Source organism: Cynocephalus volans, chromosome 2 (assembly GCF_027409185.1).
Source record: "Cynocephalus volans isolate mCynVol1 chromosome 2, mCynVol1.pri, whole genome shotgun sequence".
Taxonomy (NCBI): domain Eukaryota; kingdom Metazoa; phylum Chordata; class Mammalia; order Dermoptera; family Cynocephalidae; genus Cynocephalus; species Cynocephalus volans.
In genome coordinates, this window is record NC_084461.1 from 205,191,148 (window position 1) to 205,204,454 (window position 13,307).

Consider the following 13,307-nt stretch of genomic DNA (forward strand, 5'->3'; position numbering starts at 1 on the left):
TGTTAGAAGTCTTAGGTATACTGGAGGGTGAATCATGTATTCTGTGAGGTATGGGCCCATTTTAGAAGTACAAGAATTTCATAACCTCAGCTGAAAATCCTGGACTTCTAGCTTTATAACCATTTAAAAGTATTTACATTTGCAGAAATTGACAAACTAATCCTAAAATTCATATGAAAATACAAGGAACACGTAACAGCCAGAACAATCTTGAAAAAGAAGAACAAGGTTGGTAGACTGACACTTCTGGATTTTAAAACTTACTAAAATGCTACAAGTGTCAAGACACTGTGGTACTATCATAGAACAGACAGATCAATGAAATAAAATTGAGTGCAGAAACAAACCCTAACATTTATATTCAATCAACTGATTTTTAACAAAGGGACCAAAACGATTAAATGGGGAAAGAATAGTCTTTTCAACAAATGGTACTACGACAATTGTATATTCACATACAAAAAAAATTTGTACCCTACCTTACACCATACACAAAAATTAACTCAAAGCAGATCAGACCTAAATGTAAGAACTAAAACTATAAAACTTTAAGAATAAAACATGGGTAAATCTTCGTGATCTTAGGCTAGGTAATGATTTCTTAGTTAAGACACCAAAAGTATAAGTGATAAACAAACCCAATAAGTTGGATTTCATCAAAATCAAAAACTTTTGTGTTTCAAAGGACATTAAGAAGTGAAAAGACAGGGCTGGCCAGTTAACTGAGTTGGTTACAGTGCTGTTGATAACACCAAGGTTAAGGGTTCAGATGCCTGTAATTAAATTATTTTTTAAAAAGGGCAAAGGAATTAAATCCTTCCAGAAATATGCAAATGGCCAATAAAAACATAAGGAAACATGCAACATCATTAATTATCAGAGAAATATAAGTCAAAAACCACAATGAGATACCACTTACATGCATTTGGAAGGCTGGAACTAAAAAAAACCAAAGAAAACAAAAAATAAGTGTTAGAAAGGATGGAGAGAAACTAGAACCTTCCTACATTACTGGTGGGAATGCAAAATGGTATAGCTACTTTGGAAAACAGTTTAAAAAAAATTTTTTTTTCTTTTTCTTTTTGGTGGCTGGCCTGCACAGGGATCTGAACCCATTACTTAAGTGTTATAAGGCTGTGCTCTAACCAACTGATGAAAAACAGTTTGGCAACTCCTCAAAATGCTAAACATAGTTACCATATAACCCAGCAATTCTATCCAAGAGAACTGAAAACTTAGGGGCCCACAAAACTTTTACATAAATGTTGACAACAGCATCATTCATAATAGCCAAAAAGGGAAACTCAAATACTCCTCAACTGATAAACAAAATGGATTATTATTGAACTGTAAAAAGGAATGAAGTACTGATACATGCTACAACATGGATGAACCTTAAAACCTTTATGCCAAATAATTACGATTTGTAACAATATATATGCTAGTAATATTGATTTAATCAACATATCTCAATGTTCAACCCCCAAAATATATATAATCGATTTTCATTCAATAAATAAATTTTTAAAAAAATCTTTATGCCAAGTGAAAGAAGCCAGTCATAAAAGACCACATACTGTACAGTTCCATTTACATAAAATGTCCATTACAGGCAAATCTATACAGAAAGAAGTAGGTTAGTGGTTGGAAGAACATGGCAAGAAGGGAGAATGGGGAATGACTGCTAATGGGTACAGAGTTTCTTTTAAGAGTGATGAAAATTAAATTACGGTGATGTTTGCACAACTCTGTGAGCATACAAAAAAAGCACATTAATTGTATCCTTTAAATGGGTGAACTTTATAGGTGTAAATTATATCTCAATAAAGCTATTATTTTTAAATAAGGCACTCTATCAAGCAAATCAATAAAACTTTTTAAAAAAGAGTTTATGCTCCAATTTTAATATAAGTAACATCAGAAAACTTGAACTTTTTTTTTTTTGGTGTCTCCACATAACCATAATTTGGGATGACACACTAGAGGCTGACAAGGATTCAACAGCATTTCTGTCAAAACCTTTTCCTAGATCAAAAATTTAAGTGATTAGACTGTGGAAACTAAATATGACGAAAGTTCTGGTTTATCCCACACCCTTGTCCTGGGAAGATGTGTAATAAGTTAGCAATATTCTAATGTCTTATAAAAGGAAGCTTAATTGCAGAGATTCACCAAGGCTGTCCAGAGGTAGGAGGACAGCTGCAGATACTCCCATAAGCTTGTGTCACCTCCTAAGCTTGTAAGGACCACTGAAAATCTGGCTTTCCAAATTACAAGTAATTCATAATGAAAAAGTATTCAACTTCTCAACTGGAACTCGTATATTGTCGGCAGGAATGCAAAATCACACAACCACTCTGGAAAATAGTTTGGTAGTTTCTTATAAAAATAAATACACACTTCCCAAATGACCCAGCCTAGGTATTTGCCCAGGTGAAATGACAACTTACGCTCACACAAATCCCGGTACACAAGTCTTTTATAGCAGCTTTATTCATAAATGCCAAAGCTGGAAACAACCCAAATTCTCCTTAAATGGGAAATAGATAAAGAAACTGTGGTACGACTAGACAAGGGGATACTCCACAGCCATAAGAAGGAATGAACCACTGATATACACAGTAATATGGATGAATCTTAAATGCACTATTCTAAATGAAAGAAGCCAGACTCAAAGCCTTCTCCTGTATGATTACATTTATATGACATTCTGGAAAAAGACAAAACTACAGTGACAGAAGGGAACAGATTAGTAGTTGCTAACGATGGGAGGGCAAGAGCGACTAAGTAAAAAGGGAGAGAAATTGCTGAGGTGATGGAAATGTTTTGTGTCTTGACAATGGTGGTAGTTACACAACTATGTGTGTCTGTCAAAACTCACAGAACTGTATACACACACAAAAGGGTGAATTTTATTGTATGTAAATTATTCCTTAATAAAAGAAAAAAAAAATTAGTTCCAAAAGTTTAGACTTCTTCCTTGTTGCCTGTTAAGTGGATGTGGTACTGGCTGATTTTTCAACTTTTCACTCCCAAAAATGTAAAATAAAAGAGGATAATGACATACATAGGGAGCAAAGCTTCTACAAAAACAAGAAATACTCATTTCAAATTATATATATATATAAAAATCAACAAACTCCAAAAATCAACATGTATATAAGGCATAAGAACTTAATGCACAGGTTCATTCTATCTACTTATAATGTTTAATTTATTCACATAACAGAAAGAGAGGCCTATAAAAGACTGTTTCAACTTTATTCTAAATATCTAGGGCCAGCCCATGGCTCACTCGGGAGAGTGCGGTGCTGATAACACCAAGGCCACGGGTTCGGATCCTATACAGGGATGGCCAGTTAGCTCAATGGCTGAGCGTGGTGCTGACAACAGCAAGCTAAGGGTTAATATCCCCTTACCGGTCAACTTAAAAAAAAAAAAAAAAAAAAGTCTAAACTACCTAGCTCCAAAAATTATTTGAGATAAGGAAGATTTTCCCTCAACTGCTTTCACTTCTTCTCAAAATGTATCTCATTAATGTTCTTCCAGTTTCTGGTGACTCTCCGAAATAAGTCTTAATAGAAATCAATACTGTGAGAATTAAATCCCACAGTAATTAGTGGAAATTAATATTGGCATTGTTCCTGGTACCTTTCCACCTTTCTCACACACAACCATCCTAAATAAGTTCGGTTACAGGAACTCTCTAAAAAACAAAATAAAGCAAACACACTTGATAACATCATTTTATAAAATATTAAACAGAAAATTATGGTGAAATAGCCACATTAAAACTCAGAATAGCAAAAAGGGAGAGGTAGCAGTCAGAGTGCCTGACAAAAGGATAGTGTCCCTTGTGAAATGGTCCCTCAATTACTCCCATCACTGTTCCCTCATGCCCATCTCTCATGGGTCTGTACTACTGCAATCAAGAAATTCGGAACGATAGGCAAAAGAGCATACTACCAATTAAAGGCTCCTTTTGGTAGATATGCAAGTCCTTTTAAAGGGTTAAACTTGTTCTCATTTTACCTAATTGAGCCACAGCAAACATATGACCATAAAGAATCTCAAAACTCTGGAATACCATGGTAACTTGCTAGTACTGTGAGTAGGATGTCTCCATAGAGAAGGAAAAATAATGCACTGGTAGGAGAGTGTAGAGTCTAGGATCACTTACTAAACAATTCAGTGCAAGGGGATCCAAACTCATTCCTCACCAAACCGATAAATTATAAAACACTGAAGTTTCCCCACTGAAAATAACCAAAACTTAATATAAATAAAACTATGTGAAACAATTTGCACAGTGCTCAACAGTGCAAACACTTAGAAAACAAAGGTAGCAATGATGTATTAGATTTTCATCAGGAAAATTTTCATATGCTCAAACTAGGAGCTACAATCTGGGGCAGAGTGAAAACTTTGGCAGCGGGGGCCCTTGGAGACAGAGTACAACTAGATTTCCAAGAAGCATCATTTAGTTTTCAATTCCCCAGTAAGTAATAAGGTATTAGATGCCTTATCTTGACCTTGGCAAAGGGAGCTGAAATGCTGGCCACACTTCAGAAGAGCACATGCACCTGTTTAAATCAAATCCAGGGTGGTGGCACGTACTGCTCATACTCCCAGGGCTCAATGCCTTCACAGACCTGCCTTCATAGAACCTTCCTCTCTGCCTTGCTAAGACTGGCTGTGACCTTGGACAGCTGAGCTTGCTTCCCCATGTGTAACATAGGGAATACCTTGGAAGGTTCTTGGAAGACTGAATGAATGTACCATAGTTAGGCGCAAGGTGATTGCTGCTAAAAACTCTAGTTGAGGTGCTGATTTCAAGTTCCTCCATATCAAATAGAACCTTACACATGGCTTTGGAAGTTAAAAAAAAATCAAATAATTTATTTTACCAATTTAAGTTATTAAAGAATGGTATTAGGATAGGAAGAAAAGTGCCAGAGAGTAGTTTATCTGAGGATACTTTTCAGAAGAGCTCACCTTACCTATGTCTAATGTGGACAAGCTTTTTAAGTAAAGAGCAGCCAGGTAAGTCTGCAAAGGCAGATTTCCAAGCAGAAAACAACTCTGGTTCTCCTGTTTAAAAGGCCAGTTCAGCAGTTAAAAGAAAAGTGTAGTCAAAAACACAGACAGTAAATTTTGTGTTAAGATGTAGGTGAAACTATACCAAAGACTGCATATAGCAATGCTGGAGCCTCACTGAAAAGATCTTAGGGGTGAGGTGGGGGTGGAGCCACTAAATTGCATCCCTAGTAAGCTCCTAAGAACATGGTGAGACTTATGTTCAAAACATTTCTCATCTTCAAAGCAATGTCCTTTAATCTATACTGTAGCCTTTGAGCTACAGAGAAAATCTGAAGCAGCAGGAAGCAGGGTAATAAACTAGGACAAATGTCCTTTTTCATAAAAATGATTTGTGCTTCCTTTTCTGTCCAGGCTGCCAAGAAGTGGAAAGTCAAATCTGATATTATATCACAATAACAAAATTTTCTGTAAAATTTAATGTATTTACTCTATCTCCCTTTTTTAAGGTTCTGATTAGTCTTTATTATTAAACTTAATTGTATTATAAATATACATGTAGTCCTCTCTAAAGTTACCTAAGATTCTTTTTAGCCTGGGGGTAGGGGAAGGTAGAGAATCTTGGCTCGGCTACTCCCTTTTGGGCCTCAACTGCCTCCTCAATCAATCATTCTAAAACATTATCGCAGATGCCTATACACAACTATTGTTTTGAGGGGCAAAATGAGGTAATGGATATAAACCTGCCTTGAAAACTCTCAAGGTGACCTAGGATTAACATTTTCCCTCATACCTATACCCAGAGCACAAGAACAGGATGCACTGCCACATGCTGAAGTACTCATCGGTTCCTTCCCTGTTCCAGTTAACCCTTCCAAACTGGCAAATACATTTGATTATATAAAATCAAATAAAAGATTTCACATCAGCAAAAAGGGTTCAACATACTAGCAATAGGGAGGGACTCATTATAGAAAAAGTAAGTGGGATGCAAATTATTGTCAAAAATAAAGAACTGCTTGATAACACTGTGTTTGTTCAAGTACATTCACGGACAATATCATGAAATTTCTATAGTTAAGTCCATCTTGCAAGGCAGGGACCTATAACCCTTAAATTCTCATTGCAAAATGGAAACTCTGAACTAAAACAGTGTGTGTAGTAAGTGGAAAAATAAAAAGATTTGAGAGAAATAAATACCTTTGTTCCTTAGAAAATCTTCGGGAAGGTCCACGCATAAAAGTTCTTGGCTGGAGTATGTCAGGAGATCCTCCTACAGTAAGAAAATCCAGTGGTCAAGGACGATTCAGAGATACCTGATCTTGTGAATATTAATTATTCTTTGAGAGATCTCTTTATGACTCCAGGAAATTTGCTAGCAGTCACAAGGATTAGGAACTGAAGAAAACCTCAAATTTAAGTAAATATAATCAAGAAAAACTACTACTACTCCAGAATTTGAGCTGAAAAGCCAAGTGTTTCAAGGTCTGGACAACAATAGAGGTTTAAAATGTCAATCTGCAGATTGACAAACAAAGAAAACCCTATAAATGCCTTCTGAATCAAGAAACAAATTGCTGCAATATAATTTTAATTTCACTTGAAAGGAAAATATCAGAAAATCAGGTACATGTCAGTCCTTAACCATTCTAGACACCATAAATTCATTTTCCGTCCAAACTTCTTAGAAGGTTTATTTATTTTTTTCATCCCCCTTTAGATGAGGGGAGAAGGGCAGAAGGGAGCACACAATCAATGACAACCAGTTTCCTCCTACAGAAGAAATTCAGAAAAATGGGAAGGGGCAGTGGCGTAATGTGCACATCATGGCTACTGCCTGGGTGCCCCTTTAGGTAAGGGTTCTGTCAGGTTTATTAGCTGCAGACTCTGACCAATCAAAGATGGCTGCTTATACTAAACTCTCGTTCTGGGTCACCTCTATTCCCCTGTCCTAAGGCTTAAAAAGTTTTTTTCACATAGACTTAATTAGTAAGTACAAGATTCTGACATAGTGCTTATCTAAAGCTTTAGATAATTTTTTTCCTTCTTCTTATAAGCACTTAAAAAATTAAAAAAGCAAAAGCCATTTGGGCTCTAAGCAAATTTCTACGGTAGAAAAAGAACCCAGGAGGGAGTAATGAAGATATAAGCAATGGCGAATACATTTGGACACAGAGAAAAATAAAACATTATCACTGGAACTGAGAGATAAGAACTAGAATGAAATGTCATACATGAAACAGGACTATTCTTTAATTTCCTATTAAAACTTTTGTGTGGATTACTTTACAGAGCTCGAACATAAAAACAATTATCTCCAAGATAACTTACATGTAACACTACAATATTTGGCAAAAAATGTATGAATTCTAGCATGAAGTCAGACTGAACTTATTTGCAAACGGGAGAAAAGAGAAAGCTCTTACTTACCACAGAAGGAATGATGGAATTAGAAAATCACCATTTGGCAACCATCACAGTAATAATTATCTCAGGCAAGAATCAATGGATATTAAAACTAGCGGCTAAAAGTTTGAATGAGAAATAGAAATATTTATGTAGTCTCAAAGTATCTCCCCAGAAGATACCTATTAATTACAAAGGGGAAAACAGTAACTTCATGGTGGAGAAACCTGACAGATCCCACCCAAGCCAAGTGCTCAAAGTTCTCCTCCTCAGGTATGAGGCACTCCAACACCATGCACCTCCTGATAGAACATACTGAAAAGAACCAACATCACTTCTGTGATATTTCCGCTCCCAAAATGCATACCAGAATTTAATCATGAGGAAACATTAGACAAACCCAAATTGAGGGAAATTCTACAAAATAAATTGCCTGTACTCTCCATGAGTATCAAGGTCATGGGCTAAGGAACTATTCTAGATTAAAGATGCTAAGAGATATGACAAATTAATATCACAATGTTTCACATTTTCTTGAACCAGAAAAGTACAGAACACTTTTTCTTTTGCTACAAAAGAAAGTTGTGGGACAACTGGCCAAATTTAAATATCGTCTTGTGGATTAGTACTTAGATCAGTGTTAATTTCTTGATTCTGATTAATGTACTATGGTCATGTAACAGAATGTCCTAGTTTGCTAGGAAATACACATCGAAGTATTTAGACATGATGTCTGCAACCATACTCTCAAATTATTCAGGGAGAGGGCCGGCCCGTGGCTCACTCGGGAGAGTGTGGTGCTGATAACACCAAGGCCGTGGGTTCGGATCCCATGGATGGCCGGTTCACTCACTTCGGAGAGTGTGGTGCTGACACCACCAAGTCAAGGGTTAAGATCCCCTTACCGGTCATCTTTAGAAAAAAAAAAAAAAAAAAATTATTCAGGGAGAAAAAAAAAGCAAATGTGGTAAAATATCAATGTGTGGAATCTGCATGACAGGTTACAAAGGAATTCTTTATATCAACTTTTCTGTCTCAAATTATTTCAAAATAAAAGGTTGAGAAAACATTTGTAGTTACATTTGATCCTTTCTCCAAAATGATACTATTCTACACTTTTCCAGTTCTTAGGCCAATTTTTTTTTTTAAAGATTACCGGTAAGGGGATCTTAACCCTTGTCTTGGTGTTGTCAGCACCATGCTCACCCAGTGAGCTAACTGGCCATCCCTATATGGAATCCGAACCCGTGGCCCTGGTGTCATCAACACCACACTCTCCCAAGTGGGCCACAGGTCGGCCCTTAGGCCAAATGTTTGAGGTGTGAGAAGAGATATCATTTAAAATACTTCCAGGTTAATGCTTTATAGAAAAAAAAAAAAAAAAAAAACTTTAGGGAAAGGCAGAGTGCAGGAGCAAAAGATGATGGGATGAGGAGCCAGACAGAGCTCTGTTCCAACACCAAGATTCTTACATACTAGCAACATGGTACTGTAACCAACCTTACAGATGGTCGTAAGAAAAAATGGAAGCCACAAAAAACACCTAGTAAGACACCTTGTCAGGATAGGGTGCACCATGAGCAGAAGTTTCTATCCTTCATGAGACCATAGACACTTGTTATCCCTTTCGGCAAAAAAAGCGAATAGGACTGTCACCAACAGGTTCCAGTATGTTGTCTAGAACGATTACCACCACAAGCTTTTCTGAGGCTACCAGAGCCTGTAAAGTGAAAGCTGAGCTCAGGTTAGTAACATAATGATCCCTTCAGATTCCAGAGGTCTCTGGCAAGCTCATGCAATTAACCCTTCCTGGCTCTGGCCCCTAGAGGGGTTGCTGGGATTTTAGTTCTGCCCCACCTATTGCTCTAAGGCAGTATCCCCAGCTGGAGTCCCCAAAATACCCTGATGGAGTGCCAAGCTCAAAGCTTCAGCCATGTCCCCTTTTCCTTGGTTAGTCAAGGAGAAAAAGCAGCTAGGAGTGAGTCATTCCACTCTTTGCCTGCCTTGCTGACTTCTCTTAAAATGTTCTGAGTTAAGAAAAACAAGTTATCCCTCACAAGAAGGCTGGAGACCATACAAGATTGGAGTTCTCAAATAAGATCAGGAATTGAATGGATTGGAAAGGAAACTGAGTGTGAGGCTGGGGTCAGATGTGAGGGGAACACCCGACCAAAGTGGTGGGTGACCTCCAAATCAAGTGGGAACACTGCCAGTCTGGGTCCCTGAGTGCAGAAGAGGGGAACAGAACAGCCCAATTGCATATAATGGATATATATATAGCATGATAATCTTTTATAACCCTCCCCTACAACCACTCAAAGTCAGTCAGTCATGTAATAAACACTTGCAGAAATTTATCAGATACAATTGTCTTTTCCTACAATATTTTTATCAGTTAAATACTCTAATTTGCAGGATTCCTAGAGGTAAAAGTCCTAAACATTTCTTCCTACCATATAGATTTAGTTAAATCTTGACATCTGATGTCAATGTACTAACATTTCTTGCACAATCAGTCTTGAATGAATCAACCTTCAGAATACGTTCACATGATCCCTTTCAACATCAAGTGATACCAGCCAGCCACAAACAAAACAAAACAAAACAAAAAACACCAAAAAAACCCACCATCAAGGGAGATAATTGCTATAGTTTATGGTTTTCAATAAACTATACAACATAAGAAATGCCATGTAATAATGCAATTTGTTTTTCAAACTGACAGCAAAGTCTCTGCCTTGTGCACCCAACATGTCATCTACGTGTCCACTGTTTTGGAATCAAAATCAATTTACCACACTTCTCCAAAGTTTTGGCAGATTTTAGTAGCGTCTTGAAAACCATTCTTTTACTTACTATTTATCTGTGGTCTTGTTTCCCATTAAATGTTGGCTGTCTGTCCTGGAAACAATATAATTCTTTGATTCATTCCTACGAGACTAGTTTACAGCAAGAAAAAAACATACATACCTGGAGGCAGATGAATATATATGGAGTTCTTCAGCTTTTATAATCAGGATAGTTTAAAACTCCTCAGGGCCTGAGGTATCTCTGAGCCTTGAGCCCTGCTTGTAACCAGACCCCACTAAGTTCCTCCAAACTTGAGCTCCCAAGCTGAGGCAGAGATGGATCAGTAAGGGAAGTACAGCGATGGCCCCATCTACAGATGGGATTGCCTATATACTGAATCATGCAATTACAAGGCCCAAATGTGGAGCAAATGAGATACTTCCTGATGTGTAGAAACAGCTGTGATTACTTTCATAGTTCAGAAGACTGTGAAAATGAAAGAAACTTTTGTATCTATAGATGAAATCTCTCAGTTCCTTATACTTGCATATCTAGAAAGGAACAACTGTAAAACAGTAACTTTAAATCATCTTTGCACAGCTTAAAAAGAAATTCTCTTCCACGTGTCAATTCAGAGAAACTGGTGACTTTAAATAAGGCACTAATTATGTTAGATGGGTAAATATTTAATAACATCCCCCCACAATGAATTATCTAAGAACTCTCTCCTAATCATTTCACCAATTCTCTAATCTAAAATTCAGCAATGTGCTTTGGGTATTCCCTGTCACATATTTTTAACAACATGAGATGAGAATCACGGGCAAACCATCAATGTGGGGACATCAGTGCCCTGGCAGATGCACAGAACAGCTTATGGCCACCAATTTTACTACTAAACCAATGAAGTTCAGATTTTTCACCTTTAAATCACTGAAAATTGAGCTGGCCTCTTAGCTCAATTGGTTAGAGTGTGGTGCTATAACATCAAGTTCAAGGGTTCAGATCCCCATACCGGCCAGCCGACCTCCCCATCAAATAAATGAGGACAAATCACTGAAAAATTGAATTCTTTCCTTTGAAAATTTCCTTTTAAACAAAAAGCAAACTCCTTCACACTGTTGCAAAGTTCCCATAGGATCAAAGACTCTCAAGGTTAGAAGTAGTAAGCTTAATGGGCATGTAGTGCAACAACCTTTCATTGAAGTAAATTCACATAAATGACACAAAACTGTGCCTGTTATGAACATGCCATTAAAAAAGAAGTTTCTCCAATAGCATAACATGCTTCAAATGATTAACACTCATTGTGCTTCCTTATTTGATGTCCCCTCTCCATATGTCTTCAAATATCTGTCAAAAAATGTATACTGGTCCTTCATATGTTACAGCTAAAAGATAGTTCAGAATTATTTCTGTGTCTGTGTTGAGCACAAGTGAAGCATTATATCCTAGAAACAAAGATTTTGCAACACATTCAACCCACGCATCTACCATTATGGAAAAAAAGAAAGCAAAATATATGTTTAGCACTCTACAAGCTAATATCTAAGCACCAAACAACAAGCAAAAAAACCCAAGCATGGTACAGTCTTCAATACTAAATCATCCATGTGAGATGTCACCCAGACATCTTTTTATATCTTTGGTGCACAGTTCTTAAATAAGACCAATCTTTTCCACATTCTGGGTGGTAACCTTTGCATGCACTATAGTTTTAACCTTTCTCCTGCAAGAGTGGAGTTCAGAAGTGAATACATTCTTTCACAATTTAGTTTGGCTCTTGCAGCTGTCCCTTCCACTGTGCCTGTTCTTCGATACTTCTCTCTCTTTTTTTGCCTTTCTTCTCCCCTTTCCCAAAATAGGGTGTTCCTGATCAAAGCACAAAATTATTAGTTACAAGTTTTTTACATCTTTGACATAATCATAAGGCAGGAAAGAATTATTTTTTGCTAGTTTATCTTTTCATGACTGAAATATTTATTTCATGATTGGAATATTTATTTTAACTTTTTAAGCAGATCTTCGAAAAATGTTAAGACCAGTCACAAAAGGATAAATACCGTTATGATTCCACTTATTGAGGTTACCTAGAGTAGGTGAAATCACAGAGGCAGAAAGTAGAATGGTGGCTGCCAAGAGTGTGGAGAGGTGGATATGGGCAGATACTATTTAATGGGAACAGAGTTTCAGTTTGGGATGATGAAAAAAGTTATGGAGATGGACGGTGGTGATGGTTACACAGCAATGTGAATGTACTTAATACCACTGAACTGTATACTTAAAAACGGTTAAAACGGTAAGTTTTGTTATGTGTATTTTATCACAATAAAAAAAGCAGGAAAAAAAAGTTAAGACCAACATTTAAAAGTTGCTTCATAAAGTAATCATGTATTTTGTTGTTTTTCTTCTAACAACAACAAAACTCATAATAACCTTAAGATTAAATAAGTAAATAAAATGTATATTTAACAAAACCAGTTTAGGTTTCATTATAGCCCAAGATATAGAAAAGTGTAAACCTCTACTTTTAAATACTGGTGCTTTTCACCATGAACTGGGAAACCCACCAAGCAGACTAAATTTTAACAAAATACTTCAATTCATGCAACAGATAACTTGAAGCCTAGGTGGCTGTCTTTTATAATCAGAAAGAAATTCTTATTACTGAACCCATGCTCCCTTGAAACTGCTACCTTTTCTACTTTGATTTTAAGTCTAGAGAGATGGAGGAAGGTTGAGTAAGTAGTAATCTATAAGGACTCTTCACCCAAACTGAGCCAGTTGCCCACAAAAGGAATACTTGAAGGAAAAGAACTCTGTGGAATGATGCTAAAGATAGATCAAAGATTACCTGAAAAATCACAGAATCTTTGGATAGAAAAGAAGTCCTCTGAAGTTGCTTATCCGAACTAAAATCCCCTTTGCTACATTCCTGAAATACAGTCACTTGGCCTCTTCATAAACATGACTTCTCCCAGCAACCTGCTCCATTTCTAGACTGGCCTGTTAAAAACTACCTCTGATATTGAGTTAAATTCTGTCTGCCTCTACCAAGAAGAGTTTTTTTTTTT

General features: G+C 36.8%; 1 protein-coding gene across 4 annotated transcripts in view; it reads right to left on the minus strand.

The window, feature by feature from the left end:
* Positions 1–13,307, minus strand: part of PRR14L (proline rich 14 like) — a 55,662-nt gene that overhangs the window by 28,673 nt on the left and 13,682 nt on the right. For all 4 annotated transcript variants that reach the window (XM_063087278.1, XM_063087276.1, XM_063087277.1 and 1 more), the window contains exon 4: positions 6,238–6,310. In XM_063087278.1, the coding sequence (XP_062943348.1) occupies positions 6,238–6,310 (73 nt within the window). The remainder of the gene's footprint in view (positions 1–6,237; positions 6,311–13,307) is intronic.